Source organism: Vombatus ursinus, unplaced genomic scaffold (genome assembly GCF_900497805.2).
Source record: "Vombatus ursinus unplaced genomic scaffold, bare-nosed wombat genome assembly UNPS02014779.1, whole genome shotgun sequence".
Classification (NCBI taxonomy): domain Eukaryota; kingdom Metazoa; phylum Chordata; class Mammalia; order Diprotodontia; family Vombatidae; genus Vombatus; species Vombatus ursinus.
In genome coordinates, this window is record NW_020954557.1 from 43,357,265 (window position 1) to 43,376,882 (window position 19,618).

The 19,618-nt window shown below is 36.8% G+C and overlaps 1 protein-coding gene across 2 annotated transcripts in view; it reads right to left on the reverse strand.

The window, feature by feature from the left end:
* Nucleotides 1-1,992: 1,992 nt before the first annotated feature.
* The window catches only part of MAP3K20 (mitogen-activated protein kinase kinase kinase 20), a 222,411-nt gene continuing 204,785 nt past the window's right edge, over nucleotides 1,993-19,618 (reverse strand). For both annotated transcript variants that reach the window (XM_027865834.1, XM_027865835.1), the window contains exons 17-20: nucleotides 18,653-18,769; nucleotides 15,921-15,995; nucleotides 13,705-13,855; nucleotides 1,993-3,018 (exon numbers count right to left, since the gene is read on the reverse strand). In XM_027865834.1, coding sequence (XP_027721635.1) covers nucleotides 2,327-3,018; nucleotides 13,705-13,855; nucleotides 15,921-15,995; nucleotides 18,653-18,769 — 1,035 coding nt within the window. In that variant the 3' untranslated portion in view covers nucleotides 1,993-2,326. The remainder of the gene's footprint in view (nucleotides 3,019-13,704; nucleotides 13,856-15,920; nucleotides 15,996-18,652; nucleotides 18,770-19,618) is intronic.

Genomic DNA, 19,618 nt, shown 5'->3' on the forward strand with positions numbered 1-19,618 from the left:
TTTTCATTCCCAGCACCTGATATGATACCTTGCTTAATAACAATTTGTTGAACTGAATTTTCAAGTCTATCAACCCAAACTAACAAGCATTTTTATTAAGTACTTACTATGTGTAAAACATTGTGTTGGGTGCTAAGGGTACAAAGACAAAACAGAGGGGAAATGGTCCTCGCCCTCAAAGGTCTTACATTTTCGTAGGAGGTGGCAGAAGAAGATAAAATATATAAGGAACTAAGGAGTAGGAAGGGATCCCTGACAGTTGGGGGGATCAGGAAAAGCTTTCCCTAAGCGCTGGTCCAAGAGCTGATCCTTGAAGGAAGCTGAGGAGTCTAACAGCCAGAGCGGGGAGGAATGGAAGCATTCCAAGCATGGAGGACCGACAGCTTGTCCAAAGGCATCATTGGGGGAGGCGTCTTTATCACCTGTATGGGAGCAGAGGTGTCCCTAAGAAGCAAATCTACTGTACCATCAAAACACGAAACCTTGGCTTAGTCCACTTTCCTTCTAGCCCAGAGGTGGAATTGAAAAGGACCTTAAAGACCATCCAATTTAACCATTTCCTTTTACAGATGAGGAAACTGAGTCCCAGGAGGCTATGTAACATATTTAATGGGACCAAAGCTCTAGAGCTGGAGGAGAGCTTAGAAGCTGTTGAGTCCAATCCATCATTAGCCCAGAGAGATTCAGAGACTTGTCCGAGGTCACACAGGCAGTGACGGAAGAAGGATTTGAACAGAGGTCTTCTGGCCTCAGAGCCAAGGTTGTTTTCACTATATCATACTGAATTCTACATGTCTAACTAACCCAGTACTGTTTATTTTGTTTATTAAATTTCTCATTATGAATATCAGTAACCACAAATAAAATGCTGTCACATTGCTAAATCAAGGTAAATTAGATTGATCCTCTGCCTCTGTAAATGAAGGTAGGATTTCCTGTAATCTTCATCTTAATGCCCTTCAACTCATACCCGAACAAACTGTAGGCTCCTCAGAATAGGATTCTTGGACCCCAAATACTATACTGCAGCCGGACTGCTACTCTGGAAACACGCATGCTTACTCTGACAATGACTGGTTTCTATTAAAAGAGCAGCATGTCATTGGGATTTATATAAAGCATTAAGAAAACTATGCAGAGCAAAGGATATTGATATTCTGGGTTACTAATTCCTGAATGGGAACCTAGAATTTCTGGGAATCAATACCAGCTTATTTGCCAGGCTTCTCTGGTTTGTAAAATGTTAAGAACTGTGTATTTCTGATGTATGTACTCAGCAACTCCTGTCCATTGTCCTGCAGGCAGCTTCCTCCCACCTCCACACTCCACCCATGCACTCCACCCCTCTACCCCCAGCTGCTTCCAGGCTTGCTGCTACAAGGATGGTATTTACTGTCTTGCTCAAATAAAGATGTTGGTAATTTTAAATTTCTCAGCTTCCAGCTTGTGACATTGCTGCCCTGCTTTCTATCTGTTTTCTTTGATGTCAAAATTTCTTAGATTCCAAGAAGTCTCACCATGGTGTTCCCAACCCTCCTCCCCATCCACCCCCCCCAACTTTGGTAAAATGCAGAAAATAATATTCAAGAGAAAGGAGCTGTCATTTGGAGCTTGGAAGAAAAGAAATATCCAGTCTCCTGAGTAATTTAAATCTTTGGTTTCTGATGAATCTCAATGAATGCTATTATGGGCATGAACCATAGTAAGACTGGTGACTTTTCTTTATTCAGGCAGGCTACTGTCCATAATAAAAACACATATATGTGACTAAAATAAATACTAATCCAAACTTTAATGAGATTATAAGTATTTTCAAAGTAATTTTATTTTATTTTTTTTAGGCAATTGGGGTTAAGTGACTTGCCCAGGGTCACACGGCTAGAAGTGTCAAGTGTCTGGTCTGAGACCGGATTTGAACTCAGGTCCTCCTGACTTCTGGGCCGGTGCTCTATCCACTGCGCCACCTACCTGCCCCAGCAATTTGATTTTTTAATAGGAGGGGAAAATGATGATTTTTTTTCTTCTGAATGGCAAATGTTAATTCAGAAAAAAAAATTAGAACAAAGAATTCTCCTTGATTTTCAAACCAGAAACTATCCACATTTCTCCCCCCCACCAAATGAGAGCAATGCTTAGTGACTGGCATCTTCAGATTTGCTCCTGGTTTGATTGTCATCTCTGGAATAGGTGGCATTCCCTTCCCCTTTCCCTTTCCCATGACTAACATACTGTTGAGGTTTTTAAATAAAAGTCCAGTTGAAGGCACCACATGAGCAAAGTCCATTACAAAAACCTTGATTAGAAAATAAAATCAGCTAACTATGTATCAAAAATTTCTCTGGCCTCGATAGGCTCCTCTAGCTCTTTCTTTATTAGTTTTGACAGGAACAGGCCGACGAGGTTTTTTGCGATATTCTACTTTTGTCCATCCGCCTTCACTAACTTTGCTTTCATCTTCATTTGCTCTTGAGTCATTTTCAGGGTTTACAGGCATCCCTGGGATGGTCCTAGGTTGATGGTCTTTATTTGGGCTCTTTTTGGAGTCCAGTGACTGATGGGGACTGAGTGCTGATTGAGAGACTCTAAAGAATTTCCCAGAGTACCTTTCTGCTGAAGGAGCCGCGTGCTGGCTTTTCCCACTATATCTTCCCTTGGGGGAAGAATTGAGGGAAACACTGCCTCGATTAGATTTATTCCTGCTTCTCCCTGAATACTGACACCTCTCAAAAGAGGTATCTGAATTAATGCTAGAAATACCACTGTCCCTGGAGTTTAGATGCAGTGAAGAGAAGTTTTTAGTCAATCCATATTGAGTAGGAGATGAACTTCGGGAATGATTTATAGGTGTGATCTGGTAATACTTAATAGGTGTTCTTTGGACAGCAGCAGCATAGGAAGCTTGATTATGAAGGTAGGGTAACCCAGCAGTAATAGGATTGCTCTGAGAACGTTGAAAGGAAGAAGGGTTGGAAGCAATTTGTCGCATCCTCAGGGTGTTTAACCATTGACAATCTGTATCTGCAAAAGAAATAGAATTGAGATTTGTAAGCTACTGCAATGTCGCATTCCTGATTTATACAAATTTTTAAGAATAACTCAAACCCACTAGAAACCACTTTACTTTCAGATGTTGAAATATAAACTGTACCATTCAAATCAACTCTTTTTAAAACATTCATTCTAAGTATGAACGTATTCTGGCATATCATCCTTTTGAGATATCACCCTTTCATATGAAGCAGTATATTGTTGAGTTATATCTGCTTTGCTCATAGTTCTAAGAGTTATAATTACTTTGACTCAGTTCTGAGATAGCAGTTGCTAATTTTTGAATGACATGCCATGGGATATTGGAGAGATATGGATACTGGAGCTATTATTATTATGAGACAAAATGTGATTTATTTCATTATTGACAGAAAAATAAGAATTTGATTACTAACCATAAGCTGAGGTGAAATCATTGGCAGAGAAGACTCAGAATTTGAACCCAGAAAGAGGGCGGAGAGAGGTGAAAGCACAGATTTCATAACTATATCAGCTAAGCTGGAAGTAATAGATATTACAGTTGCCTTTGAAGAGTAATTCTAAATGAGCAGAGGAACAGTTGACAAGCAGAAAATCAAAGAAGTTACCCAGTGTATCAACTAGTTTGGCTGAGATGTCATGAATAGTGAAGCGTTATTTGAGTACAGAATGGATGAACTCAAGCTTGGCAGTGGAAACATCTGTTAAATATGCAAGCTAAATTTATCAAGGAACTTGAATAGACAGTTTCTGAGATGGAAAGAGGACACCAAAGTTTATAGTTCTACAATTGTGAGCTGCCCTGAGTACGTGAGTTTTTCCACTCATATGTCTCTTTGGAAGGTTTCTGTAAATGGGTACTTACTCTGTCTTCCAGATATTGAATGCATTGACTGGAGAGCATGGCCCAGATTTATACATGGATTGTGATGTACTTATTATTCCTACATTTGATTTAAAATGAACACCTGACATATTAATATAATTTCTTTTGCCTGAGCCTAAAGAAATGTATTGGTTAGGTAAATGTTATGTTTAATATCTAAAAGCATTATTATATGTAGCTGGTTTATGGGAAAGGAAATGCATTGGTGAGGGCACAGAGATAAAGATGAGTAGGGGAAGTGCATTCCCCATGACACAGTTATCCCTAGGATCCTGAGGAAGCTTGAGCATAGCGACACTTTGGGCACCTAGACCTGCCAGTCTAGGGAAGCCTAGACCTGAAGAGGTTGGAGTGAGTGAATCAGTTGAGAAAGTGAGTAGGTGTGTGAGTGGCCACCCACCCACATATTATACAGGGTTATAATTCAATAATAATCACAATAATCAATGTCTTGATATGTTAATTATTTATAAACCTTAATTATTAATTAATACATTGATTATTAATATAATTATTTAGAAACAATGTTATAATATTCAGTAATGGCACATTAATATAACATAACAATATGCTAATAAGCAGCTCAATATTATGGCAGACTATCTCAAATGAAGTCACGCATGTAAAGTGTTTTGCAAATCTTAGATATCATTACCATTATCATCATTACTCCTCTTCCTCCTCCTAATGATAGTAATAATACAAATGTCATTTAAAACAAGTGTGTTTATGAAACTTTTGTGGTAAAAAGGCACCCTCCATTTAAGGATTTCAAAGTTTTTGACCAGTGGATATTTTCACATGTCAAGAGCTTTTTTTTTTTTTTGGTAGTGGTGTTATAGAAAAGAAAATAAGAAAGAAAAAAACTTCCAACTGAGGTTTGATAGATGACCTTTAAGGTTGCTCTGAGGTGTGATCCTGTCCATCCAAGACTCAACTGCAAATATGGAATCGTGTGTAGAGAAAGTCCCTCTGTCAGAGATGCTTAGGTATCATTTTTCTATTATATAGACACATAGGACCTGAGACTTCAAGGATACATCAGAAGTTATCTAAGCCTTCCTATACCCGAGCAGGAATCTTCTCTACCACATTCCTGTTCAGCAGCAAATCATCCTCTTCTTGTGGATTTCCATTAATGGGAAGCCCATTTCCTCCTGAGGGAGCCTTTTGGTCAGCTCTAATTATTAGGTTAATTTTTTCTTACACTGAGCCAATAATAGTGTCTTTGAAATTTCCAGACATTAATCCTACTTTTACCCTCTGGGGTCAAATAAAGCATGTCTACGTATAGTTGAAGATATTCTTGTATTGGCCTAAGTCTTCTATTTTCCCACCTTATTTAATTGTTCTTGTATGTCAAGAATCTGGGTCCCCTCTGACCCTTTCTAGACTCGCTCCAGCTTGTTAATGCTTTTCCTAAAATGTAGTGCCCCAAATTGGATTCAATCCAACCAACATTTATTAGGCACCTACTGTATGCAAGGCATTGAAGGCTTTTCCATCTCCAAGAACATAAGTTCCCCAAGGTTTGGGGTTGTTTTGTTTATGTCTTGATCTCCTCAGCTTAAGATAATTTATGTCATATAGTGGGTGCTTAATATATGTGAGGAATTGAGTGGAATTGGAGGAACTATGCAAAGCACTGTAGCCTCTAGATGGGACCTGATCAGAGCAGAGCATATGCATATAATGCCCTTGTTCTAGGCATTATGATCTTATTAATTCTGTCTATAAGATCACATTAGCCTTTTTGGCTGTCACGTCCTAGTGTTGATTCATATTAAGTTTGCATTCAGGTAAAACACCCAGGTCTTTTTCACATGAACTAGCTTTGATTCCCTTATACTGTACTTATCATTGATTTTTTTGGAATACAATTGTAGAATTTTACATTTATCATTATTACAATTTCATCCTGTTACATTTGATTCAGTATTTTGGTTTTTTTGAGGTCTTTTTGAATACACATTTTGTCATGTAACATATTTTCATGGTCTGTAAATTTGACAATTGTTTCATTGATCAACCAGAATAGGGTCAAAGAGAGAGAGAGAGAGACCTGTTGTAATCCCCTAGAGATATCACTTCAGATTGAAATTGTTCCTTTAATTATCATTCACTGGATCCAGCCATTTGACTGGTTCTGAACCTACCTGACAATAGTATCAACTACCCCATATTCTCTATCTTGTCTCCAAGGTTATCCTATAAGACTGTATCTCTTGCTGAAATCCTGGTGTCCTATCCCTGGTATTTTCTTAATCTTTCAATCTAGTAATCCTTTTAAAAAGGAAATTTTGTTAGTCTGGTCTGACCTGTACTTGATAAACTCATGCAGGTTTGTAGTAATCATCAATTCATTTTTGAAGTTCTAAAAAGCCATCCCATTAATAAGGCATTCTAGAATTTTTCAATCTGTTAACATAAAGCAATGTTGAACTCACTCGCCTCTAGTTTGAAGACTTTACCTTCTTCCTCTTCCTGAAAACTGGAGCAATACTAGTCTACCTGTAGTCTTGAAGCTTCTTTCACAACCTCCATAGTTTTTTTAATAAGATCACCAACAATTATATCTCCAAATTATTTTTTTTAGTTAAAATTTTTTTTTGCAAATTCTTTCACTATCATGGGATATATCCATTGTGGCCTAGGGTCTTTAATTAATGGACAGTAGGCAAAGGCCTTCCTACAATTTCCTTGTTTATATCATATTTCTATTGTTAGCCATTTTTTCCATCATTTTCCAGTGGAAAGGCAGGATGGCATAGTGGATGCCATGACATAGTGGAGTGAGGAAGACCTGGGCACAAGTCCTGCTTGTGATACACACTAGTTGTGGGACCCTGGGCAGGTCACTTAACCTCTTGGTATCTTCAGGCAACTTTCTACAACTATAAGTTGCAATGAAGATGCTAATCTGCTTAGAAGAGGAAATTCCTCATTGGGAGCTCAATGAAATTATGGGTCTGGTTAAAAAAATATTAGTATGGAGGTTTTATATTACATGGTCTCCATTCTTTTGTTAAGACTTTAGTTATTCAACTTGTGAGGTACCATGTCCTTTGACCTACACTGTTTCCCCCATCCTCTCCACCTATCCTTCAAGCTCCTGCTTAAACTCTACCTCTTCAATTCATTTACTAGTGACTCCAGCCCCATATTTGATTTTTGTCTTTTCTGATTTCCTGTAACAATTTGAAAAGAAACATAGGACAGTTCTGAAAGTCAGGAGGTCTAGTTTGGCTCCTCCAGTGATTCTGAATATCACCTTGAAAAATCACTCAATCCTTCTGGCCCTTAGTATCTTCCTCTATACAATAAATTGTTGTTGAGTTGTTTTTCGGTCTTGTCCAACTCTTCATGATCCCATTTGAGGTTTTCTTGGCAAAGATACTAAAATGGTTTGCTATTGCCTTCTCCAACTCATTTTACAGACGAGAAAACTGACACAAACAGGGTTAAGTGACTTGCCCAAGGTCACACAGCTATTAAGTGTCTGTGGTGAGATTTGAAGTCAGGAAGATAAGTCTTCCTGATTCTAAGCCCAGTGCTCTATCCACTATGGCACTACTTAGCTGCCCCGTACAATAAGTCGGTTAGACTCAGTGCTTTCAAAGAATCCTTAAAACTTTATAGTTATGAATCTAGAAACCATGAATCTGAGGATTTAATTATATGTTGCCTTGTATTGTTCTACATTTATTCCATGTGAGCATATTTTGTCTCCTCAATTAACACTGAAGCTCACTGAGAGGAAGGGCTGTGTCTTATTCTTCTTAAGATTCCACCATAACACCTAGCCTAGGCACTGGCCCCAGATGAGGTACTCAAGTAAGAACTTATTGATGAGTCCATTCATTGAGTTGAGGTTAGGAATCAAACTTGCTTCTGTTGTTTCTTTTTGAGTCAATTCTTTTTTTTTTCTTTTGCTTAGGCAATTGGGGTTAAGTGACTTGCCAGGGTCACACAGCTAGTAAGTGTTAAGTGTCTAAGGCTGGATATGAACTCAGGTCCTCTTGACTCCAAGGCCAGAGCTCTATTTACTGTGCCACCTAGCTGCCCCCTTGAGTCAATTCTTAAAGTCCATCAAGGGGCCGTTTCCCTGAGAGGCTGCAGAAAGGTCAAAACCAGCTTGGAAATGCTGAAGTAGGTGCTTTACATTTGTTCCTTATGTTTTCTTTAAAGGGCAAATGGCGCATATCTTATTCTTGGAAATTATTAGGACTTCCATGACCATTTCTCTTGGGTGGTTCAGGGACTCCCTGGAGTGGTAAATGAGAATACACTGGAAAAAAATAGCTCAGGGGGAGCCGTTATGTACCTGTGTTCTTGTGGATGTGAATGGACAAGAAAAGCCACTTCTCTGTACTGTACCTCATGCCATGTGGAATACTTTCCTTTGTTAAGATATTTTCATTCTAAGAGAAACATTCCTTCCAGCTATTTTTTTTAAGTTGAGAAAGAAAAGAATTCATTCCTGAGATTTTTTTTTTCTTCATTACCTTCATGTCTGCACCACAGTGTCCAACATTCCTGAGTCCTCCTGCCTGTTGTGACTGATTCCACCCATGGCTCAGCCTGTTCTTGGCCTTTGGAAAACTCAGCCTCAGGAGAAGACTCTACCATGCCTTCCAATTTTTATCCTCAGTCCTCCTGTTGGAACTGGGAGGTTTCTGTTACTTGTGTGTGAAGAAGACACTTCACCCTGGGGTCTCACCCAGATAATTTTTATAAGCTACAACTCAATGATTCCTTCTCTTATTCACCCATTTGCTAAGGAAGGAAGAAAAAAAATTCAGGCACATGCAGTAGCCTTTGTTCAGGATATAAAAAAACAACTCTTGAATCCTTCTTGATGAGCAAACAAAGGCAGGGAAACCTGGAATAGGGGCTTATTATCCCAATATGCCTTGGCTTTGGTGTCACCGCCAAGTTATTGTATCACCTCCCCACTTTTTTCCTTTACCTTTAAAATATAGGTAATGTTAATTATTAACTAATCTTGGGATGTGTGCATATGACTCCAGGGGTTGAAGAAAGAGAGTTTATATAGGTAATGTTGATAAAAAAAAAAAAACACTTGTAGGTGAAATACAAATTGTAAGTATATTTCAAAATTTGAAATACAAATGGCAAATTTAATTTTTATCAGAAATGAATTTGGTGAAACTCTATTTATGGAGCTTACAGTGAGGACTTAACCTTTTTTTTTTAGCCTTAAAAATCACTTTCTATCTATTGAAGGCAGTTGATAAAAATTAATCTCATTATTTATCTATCTGCCTCTATCTATCATCTATCTATTTGATCTATTTATTATACTCTGTAAGTACTGTACTCTAAAGGTATATTCTTCAGAAATTATATACACAACATCATCTGATTTCTGCATACAGCATTTTATGGTTATAAAGTGCTTTAAACACAGATTTCATTTAAACCTGGGCAATAGGTTGTACACATATTATGATCACCATTTTGTAAAAGAAGAAACAATTCAGAGAGGTTAAATAACTTCCTTGATGTCTCAAAGACTCATAGATTCAAAGATTAGGAAGGATTCTTAGAGATCATCTAATCAAATCCCCTCTCTTTGCAGATGAGGAAACTGAGGCCCCCTGAGGTTGCATAACTTGCCCAAAGTCACTCATCTAGTAAATGGGAGAATTGTTATCAGAACCCAGTTCTTTTTATGTCTGGTCACTACTTGCTATCTCACAATCTTGTTGCTCTCAAAGCATTATTTAATTCGCCTTAGGATAGAGGATAAATAGCTTCAGATGTTATATATTATTTGTCTATATGACGTATTTGTTTTATCAAGAAACTGTAAAATAAAATTTTGATTTTCTGATAAAGTTAATTAGATTACATCATGAGTTTTACGTATTTAATTTTACACAGATACACCTATTTGTGTCTAATGGGTAGCCATCTCTAGGGTGGGGGAAAGGAGGGGATAAAAAGAAAAAAAGGAAATTTACATGATAACTTTGTTGTATATTTGGAGGGAGTAGCAAGTTGTACATGGTAGATTTGCAGTTGCATGTGCAATTATCTTTTTTATTGTACTCTGTTATGGAAATGCTTGTTTTGTTCCATGAATTGAAAATAAAATAAATTGAAACAAATAAATTACATCATGAATGTTTGAGAACAGGGGATTTCCAGAGCCATGCTGCTCTTAAATTCTATGAGGTTTTTTAGAACCTAAAGCAGGGGTGTGCTGCTAAATGTTTTAACAACGGGCTCTCTAAAATGTATGCACATGACACACTTTTAAATTTAATCTGTAGCATTAACATTTTCTCCATCCCTTTCTTAAGTCTAGACAATCAACAAAACAACAAATCAAGCCCTGGTTTATAGGTTTTGCCAATTTCCAAGATGTATATGCTTATACTGAAAATTTGAAAATCAACTCTCAGGAACAGATTCCAGCATTACCCCTTCCCTGAAGGGAAATTTAAGTAGGAATAGGTCATTGAACTTATCAGTAGCAGCTTTGGAGGTCACCTGTTTTTAAAGTGAGAAAAATTTACTTGTATTTGAAGAACTCTGATTTGACTTTCTGTCCTAACATAGCATCATCAAGGAAAAGGAGAACTTCTGCTATTGTCATTCAGAGTCAAATCATGAACAAAATATATGTAGAGTTATGTGTATATGTGTACATGTGTATGTATTTATGAATATATATGCTTATTGTGCATACATGTGTTGATAATGATATGAATGATTATGGCTTTTACCAATATCTATCTCTATCTCCCTCCTCCCAAATAAGAGCTATCTTATGTATATACACACACCCATATATGTATATGTATCTGTATCTATCTGTCTCTGATTCTGTTTCTATCACCTATCTATCTCTATGTATCTATTGATCTCTATCCATCATTCTATCAATCTATATCTATCTCTATTGATCTATCTCTATCAATGTATATAATCTATTTATCTACATCTATCTATCTATCTATCTATCTATCTATCTATCTATCTATCTATCTATCTATCTATCTATCTATCTATCTATCTATCTATCTATTTCCATGAAGTAACTGTCTTACATCACAAAAATGTCTTGGGTCTACAAGACAGGCTAGCAAGCAAATAATTTCAGTTACTGAGGATTTGTCTCAATATGTCTTCATTCTTGTAGCAACTGGCTTGTTTAATGAATATCTGAATTTGTGGGATTTTGGCTACTTAGAGCAATTTTCTTTTAAGCCCATGTGAGTGTGCACTATTTGAAAATATCTTTCCTTTCTCTTATTTAAGATGCTCAGTCCCATAGGTAGAATGCTTCTTTAGCCTCCTTTAGTGGGACCTGTATATTGGTTCCCTTGTCCTTTACATATGGGGCAAAGCTTGAGTTAAAAAGTAAAAATCAGGCACACTAAGTTTTGGTTTGTTTATTTGTTTGTTTTTTTGGTAGAGGAGAAGGAGCCAATATCAATTACTCTAGCCAAGAAAGGTCCTTCTCTACATACATGTTTTGAAATGATTATTTATTTTTTAGGGTGGATTCATATGCTCGTCTAAAAGAGGTGAATATGGATTATATTTTCTTAATAACTTGGAAACTGTGTTTCTCAAGGTTTCAAAATATTGAATAAATGTATAAAATTCATTTATATATGTATATATGTACATTTGTATACCTACACATATACATATACACACACACACACACACATATACATATATACTCCATATACTTTACTTAGTTATTACTACCAACTACTATACTATTGCAAACATGTCTCCTTATTTTTTCCTTGTCCTTCTCCTCATCTTTCCATTTACACTATTTTTTATTGTCTTCTTTTCCTTCATATCTTTTCCTTTTCTTTCCGCCTTTTCTTGCCATTGGCACTCAGTAGTAGAAATTAAGACTAATGAAGTTGCTTTTGACAGAGTAAAAGTTACAAAATGATCATGCCCTTTGACCTAATAAGTTAATTGTTGGGACTATACCTTGAAAGTGTTATCAAGACAAGAAAAAGTTATCTATACAAAGATTTTCATAGTAGCATTTCATGTGATGACAAAAAAAATCCCCAAAACAAACAAACCCTGGAAATAACCTAAATATCCAACAATTAGAGAATGGTTAAATACATTTTGATAATGAATTTAATGAAACGATATAATGCAATTAAGATGATCTGGTAGAAGAGGTATACAAAGAAATCTGGAAAGATCTAAATAATGGAAGGCAAAAAACGTAAACTCACAAGAATGGATTATACACTCTAGCCAGGAAGGAGGAAAAAAAGAATAAAAATAAACAAACACAGAATTCTCATTAGAACTTAGAGTGAGTTTTAAAAGTTCATGATACTTTAGGCATTGAAATTAATTTAAATGTAATAGTTATTAAGTTATTAATTTAATTAATTAATTAAATTAATTAATTTAAATGTAAATAGTTATTAAGTTATTAAGCAAGTTTAGTTGGTTATATTAATTTTTTAGTTGGTTGTATTAATTTTCCATGCACATTTTCCAATAAAACATTTAAAAAAAGAGATGGCTTTTATATTAGGCAGCTAGGTGGCACAGTGGATAGAGTGCTTGGCCTAACGTCAGGAAGAGCCATCTTGCTGAGTTCAAATCTGGCCTCAGACACATCTTAGCTGTGTAACCCTGGGTAAGTCACTTAACCCTATTTGCCTCAGTTTCCTCATCTGTAAAATGAGCTGAAGAAGGAAATAGCAAACCACTCTAGTATTCTGACCAAGAAAATCCCAAATATGGCCAAAAAGAGTTGGGCACAACAACAACAAAAGCAATAAATCCTAAGAAAGCATTTTGTGAGTCAAAAAAATGGTTGATATTCTTAAATATGTGTTTATTCATACTTGTGCACATACAGCATAAATACATCTATGTGTATTTTTAAATTATAGTTTTTATTACAGTTTATCATGGTTTCTATGCTCGTTGACACAAAGTAATAGTAGCACAATCTAGTTTAGTGAGTACTTGATTTGAAGTCAGAGGATTTCGATTCTAATCCTAGATATTCTACTTATTACCTGAACGATATCTAGCAAATCATTTTACCTTCCTTGGTCTCAATTTACTCAGTGGGAAAATGAGGGTATTGGATAATGTCTAATTGTTCTGGTACTTTAAATTCTTTAATTCTCTATTTCTTTAGCTATATAGTGAAATTTAATTATTATGCTTTCGTGCCATAATATTTCTCATTATTTAATGTTTTATTGATAGGTTCTGAACAGGGTTTCATAGCTATAACTCCCTTTATTTCCTATATATTGGATAAATGTTCTAGAAGATAAGAATCAACAGTTATTAAGCTTTTTAAAGTTTGAAAGTGCTAATACAAACATTATCTCACTTTTATAGGTATTATTATCCCCATTTTATAGATAAGAAAACTGAGGCCCATGGTCACAGAGTTAATAAATATCACAGGCGGTGTTTGAACTTAGGTCTTCCTGACTCCCAAGTCCAGTGGTCAATATGCTATGCTCTACTTCCTCTTAAGGAAGCTGTGATTTATAGGGAAAGAGTCTAGATCTGTGACTTCATTGGTATAGGGAAGGGGAAAGGGAATAAGCATTTATTAAGCACTTACTGTGTGCCATGCACAATGAGAATGTGGGAAGGAAATAGGTCCCTCTCATACTCTCATTGTACAGATGAGGAAACTGAGACCTAGGGAGGTCAATCTATGATCCCAGTTATGATCTATTTCTTTTGGGGGCTCTATGGTATCCCAACTATCTAGTTTACAAATCTTGACTTACTTGAGTTAGATCTGCTTCCAGCATTGCCCTCTGAGTTGGCAAATGATGTCTGAATTACCAGTTTTACTGCCTTTACTTCATCTACAGGCTTCGTTTTGCTCCACTGAATTGATTGGACGTGTTTACTGCTTTTTGGAGATCTAACATCGCTCTGTTGAAAAAACAAACAAGGAGATAACAAAAGCAAAACCCAACAAACACATACAAAGCAAGATTATACAATTAGAAAGAAAACAACTGTGTCTTGGTACTGAATTTTTCCTTTTGGGAATATTCTGTATAGGCATTAGGTAGGAAATTTCTATCCCCTTTTAGTTTAGTTTTCTACTCATCCCCGCCTCCCCCAACCCCCCCATTCTAGCATCTTAATTGGTTTAAAAAGATGGTTTAAGGCTCTTCTTCTGCTTTCCTTATCCTTTTAACCACGGGAAGTGAAAATACTTCCCACCCAAAGAGCTATCCAAAAGTGGAATGGCCAGCCTTGGCAGTTAAGGGTTCTCTTCCTAATGACCTCTCCCCACTTGCTCTCTCCCTGGACAAGCTGAGGCCTTTAAACAAAGGCTTATTGGGAATGTTGTAAAAGCAAATCTTATTCAGGTATGGGGTAACTAGATGGCTTCTAAGATCAGAGACTTACCACCAAATATTGATGTCAATGAGGATGCCTCCACAGAGATCACTAATCAATATAGATTAAAGTGTCTTTCTGGGAATCTTTCATCAATTTGATGAAAACTGTAAGCTTAGGAACTATAACATGTTCAAAAATCTATTGGAATCATGATATATTGAAAGGTAAAAACAAAAAGGGATGGAATTTATAAAAAGGAGGGGACAAAAGTGTCCCACATGGAATTTAGGTGAGGGAAAGAGACTTTACAGTTATCCCTTCCCCATAGTGGTTTCCATATATCATGGGTCGGCATAAGAAATTAAATGGGGAATTTTTGGGGAGTGACACGCAAAGGCCAGCAGATGACACAGAAAAAGTTTAGACACTCATACATCTATAAACTATATGTATAGTATTATATAATATTAACATATTTTATCTTTTAACATCATAATAATTCATACTTCTTCTCTGGTATGAAGGGAGGGCTAAAAAACTTTACATGGATTTTCCAGATCCTGGGCCCCATGATGCAGAAGAGGATAACTATATTTGGAAAATTTGAAAACCCAATCATTGGAATGGGCTTCTTATTTGTGGAAAGGTTATTAAGTCTTAACAGTCAAGGCAGAAGAGCTTTGAGGGGAAAAGAGCCCCCTTGCTCTGCATTCATGCTCATCAAGCAACATTCAGGTACTCCAGTACTGATAAGGCGTGACTGAGGGGCAAGAACCTTTAGTCACTGGAAAGATGAAAATTGGTCCCGTGATGAAAATCAGCCCTCTGTGAGTTTGGGTACTGTTTGTTCAAGTTTTCTTATCTCATCCAGGCTGGAAAGTACAGCAGCCACTCATGGGCCTCATCCTATTAGGATTACCACGGAAGTGTTGCCCTGCTCCTTTTCTGACCCGGGGTTGGGTGCCCCTTCTTAGGCAGATTGGTTCCTTTCTCTACCCCTACCCACCTGGGCTAACCATATTGGTGCCCGACTTAGTGTGGATACATGATCAGTTTTAACCCTGCTGCAGTTCAGAACTCTTGAGCTCAAGAATCCACCAGCCTCAGCCTCTTCAGCAGTGGGAATTATAGGCATGGGCCTGTTTCTGCAGGGTTTGATCACCCTGAAATTGGCTACTGATCAGAGATATGAATTTCCAAGAATAAGTCGAGACCAAACCAAATCATAGAGCAAACACTGGATTACAAAGGACTTTGTTAAGGTGTAGGCACCCATGACATATAGCCTAGGACAGGCTGTCAAATTTCCTCTGCCTTATGATAAACCACTACTGGAAAGTAAAACTCAAAGGACAGCACATTATCTAACCTCACTTGCCTTAAAGCCTGCCAATTTAACTTTAACCTCTTACCTATCATTCTTCATCAAAATGCCTTTGTGATAATTATATTTCTCTATGTAAGTTCATCCAGATTCTCCTACTAATCCATTGGTTCCCCGAGGGCAGAGGATATGCCACACTTTGATAGATATCACTCAAGGGCCCAAATATTATTTATATATCACATACCACCTGGCCACTTAGCAAACAACTGCTAATTAATGGATGTTGAAAGAATCATTTCTTTTTTCTCCCACACTTACCTCATATGTTACAATGTATTCAACGGTCTGATTTGTATCAATTCCCACAATCCACTTTTCCATTACAAATGGTGGCTGAAAAGAAAATGGTCCATAATTATAACAGATTTTGGGTATTCTTTTTTTTGTAGAATGATCTTCCAAACTACCTTTCCTATTACTCATAGGCTGTATCCATCAGGTTATAATTTGGATTATTTCCCACACTAGATTTATATTTATTTTGTATTTTTTTTAAAAAAAATACATAATTATATCTTGTTTTATTTATTATTTAATTTTATTTATATCCTTTTATTTAAGGGATTTGTGGGTAGGGTTTTTTTTGTGTTGTTTTTTGCTTTTTGGTGAGGCAATCAGGGTTAAGTGACTTGCCCAGGGTCACACAGCTAGTAATTTGAACTCAGGTCCTCCTGACTCCAGGGCCGGAGCTCTATCCACTGCGCCACCTAGCTGCCCCGTTTTATATGTTTTGTACATAGTTATCTATATACACTTTTTCTCCTTGGTTGGATATAAGCTCCCTGAGGACAGAACCTTATGTTTTCATCTTTGTAGTTCTAGTCTCAGGTACATAATACAAAACTATTACATTGTAAGCTCCTTGAGGACAGGCACTGTCTTTTGCCTCTTTTTCTATCCCTAGTACTTAGTATAGTGCCTGGTACATAATATATTATTAGCTATTTAATGAATGAATGAATGTTTGTTGATTAATAATGATAAAAAATAGCATTTATACAGCACCAACTATGTGTTAGGTACTGTGCTAAGTGCTTTACAAATATTATTTCATTTGGTTCTTAAAACGACCTTGGGAGATAGGTGCTATTATTATCCTCATTTCACAACTGAGGAAACTGAAGAAGAAAGAAGTTAAGTGACTTTCCTAGGGTCACACAGCTGGTAAGTGTCTGAATCAGGATTTGAACTCAGGTCTTCCTAACTACAGGCCCAGAGGTCTAATCACTGTGCCACCTATCAGCTGGACTATTGACTGATTGACTGATTCTTGAATCTAAACCACTAGAAGAAATATTTCTTGCTTTTTTTTTTCTTTAAGGTATGAGCTACTATTGTTTCAAAGTGTATGGGAGGGAGAGAAAATATTTTTTCCTAGATCTTTAAAACAATTGAGGCAGTGTCTATTTCCCCCCAAAATAAAAGAAAATGAATATGAAATAATCATCTTTAAAAGTAAACAGTTATGTGGGAATAACTCATAGTTACATAGAAAGACCCAGCAATGAAACGTTCTCCTGATGAACCCTTTTATAGTTAATGCACATTTGGACCTTCAACTGCTTTATGCACATTGAGAAACTAAGAGGCTGAATAATCTGATCTGATGTGCTCACCATAGATTGTCCTCCCAAAGGATGTCATCAAATACAAGTATGTATGAAAAATAAGATAGGTTGGTCATGTGTTGAGAACCGGGGCAAGGTTGAGGGGCTACAGTGGGTGGGCCTCTTCTGATGAACTTAGGAGAAGAATAGAGGCAAGTGTTCTACAGGATGAATGGGCTGCAATCTGCATCACTGGAGGGGCTGTCCATACCAATGAGATCATACATCTATTTAAGTTTTTTATATTACTTACATTTTAACATACTTTAATATCTGACATTCTTAACATTTCTTTGCCATGTACTTCTCATTTTCTTCTTTAAATCAGTATCTTGCTGGTATGTAGTTTTTACCATTTAATGGGACTTGATTATTATTTGTAGCCAATATTCTTTAGCAAGGTGGCTTAATGATTACTCACACTACGCATTGACTTTTGGCCCTAAATTGCTATATGTTCTGTTGGAGTGGGATTGTGATGGCAATGATAGGTTCTTGGTCAGAATCCTGCATGCTGTGTAGTATTATGTAAATTGTATTATACTGTTTATTAAATTATGTATGTTGTTCAGTTGTGTCTGACTCTTTGTGACCCCATTTGGGGTTTCTTGGTAAAGATAGTGGAGTGCTTTGCCATTTCCTTCTCCAGCTCATATTACAAATAAGGAAACTGAGTCAAACAGGGTTCAGTGACTTGCCCAAGGTCATACAGCTAATAATTATCTGAGGTCACATTTGAACTCAGGTCTTCCCCACTCCAGGGCCAGTGCTTTAACTACTGTGCCACTAGCTGCCATATATAGTGCTGCATTATTCAGATGCCTTAGGTAACTTGTGTTTTACACTGGAATTGTGACAAAATAATGAGAGATATTCTTCTCAAACACTTGTAGGACAGAGTACAGGGAGACCTGATTCATTAAAGACTTATCCAAGCCTCCTGTTCTTCCTCATGTATATCTTTATTTCTGGCCTCCAAGGGAAGAGTGAAAAAAAGATTACAGCTAGGTGTTCTTTCCAAGGTTTTTGAAGTTTGAAATGACCCTAAGTTTGAGCTCAGTGTTTTTATTGTTGGCATTTTATTTTCCTTTAAATGTTGTAAATAACTGACTAAGGATAAGGAAACCTGGAAGTCAAAAAAGAAAAAATTTAAATGATTTTTTTTTCTGCCCTGCTTTATCGTTCATGCAGCCTAAGTGGGATTTTAACAAAAAACTATTATGATCTCAATCTGCTAAATAAAATGTGCCTTTTAACAATCAGCTTGAGTCTGAGCTTATATGAGCGTCGACAGGCACAAAAGCGCACTGCTGGAGTATTTTAATGTCTTTGTTTGAGATCCACGAATTCATAAAAGCTTTTAAGCTGTAAATAGAACCCTACCTTTGTCATCTTTAAAGTCTCCACATCAGGTAGGTTAGTGTTGAATGTCACATCCTTTATGTAGGTTATCGCAATTTCATCCCCATCCAACTCCATATACATTTTCCACTTGCAATCCTGGAATTAAAAACAAAATTAAAGAACTTGAGGAAGTGAAACAGTTTCTCCTCCGCTAAATCTCAATGTTTTAAAACCCATGAGTTATTTTGAATGTAGCATTATTGAAAGCATTTCTCTGCATGCCATCGCCATCTCTCCACCCCACCCCCAATGCCCTGTTCAGTAATGAAATGCCTTTGAATGACTTTCTGGGGTAGTGGAAAGAGCACAGGATTTGGAACTGGAAGTTTGGTTTGAATTTCTGCTCTGCTGTCTACTATCAGTGTGACCTTAGGTAAGTTACCTTATTTCCACAGGCCTAAATTTTCTCATGCCAGGGCAGCTAGGTGGTGTAGCGGATAATGAATTGGCCTTGGAATGAGGAAGACTTATCTTCATGAGTTCAAATCTAGCCTCAGATACTTGCTAGCTGTGTGACCCTGGGGAAGTCACTTATCCCTGTTTGCCTCAGTTTTCTCATCTGTCAAAAGAGCTGGAGAAGAAAATGGCAAACCACTCCAATATCTTGGCCGAGAAAACTCCAAATGGAGTCTCAAAGAGTCAGACACGACTGACTGACAAAATCTTTCCATACATGAAATAAGATTAGACCATATGATAGCACAGATTTCTTTCATCTCTAAATCCTATGATCCTTATAGCATTTCTATTTATGTAGATCCAAGACATAGGTATTTTACTCTAAAAGATTTTGCATATTCCATGTTAGAATTGGAAAAATTATTTTCATAGGAGTCCACCTGGAGTGTCTTTCCTTTGTGTGTTGAGATAAGCCTTTATGGAACATAATCAAGAATAGCACTATTGAAAATTTATTGACTTCAAGAGAAAACCAGGTGGCTTCTA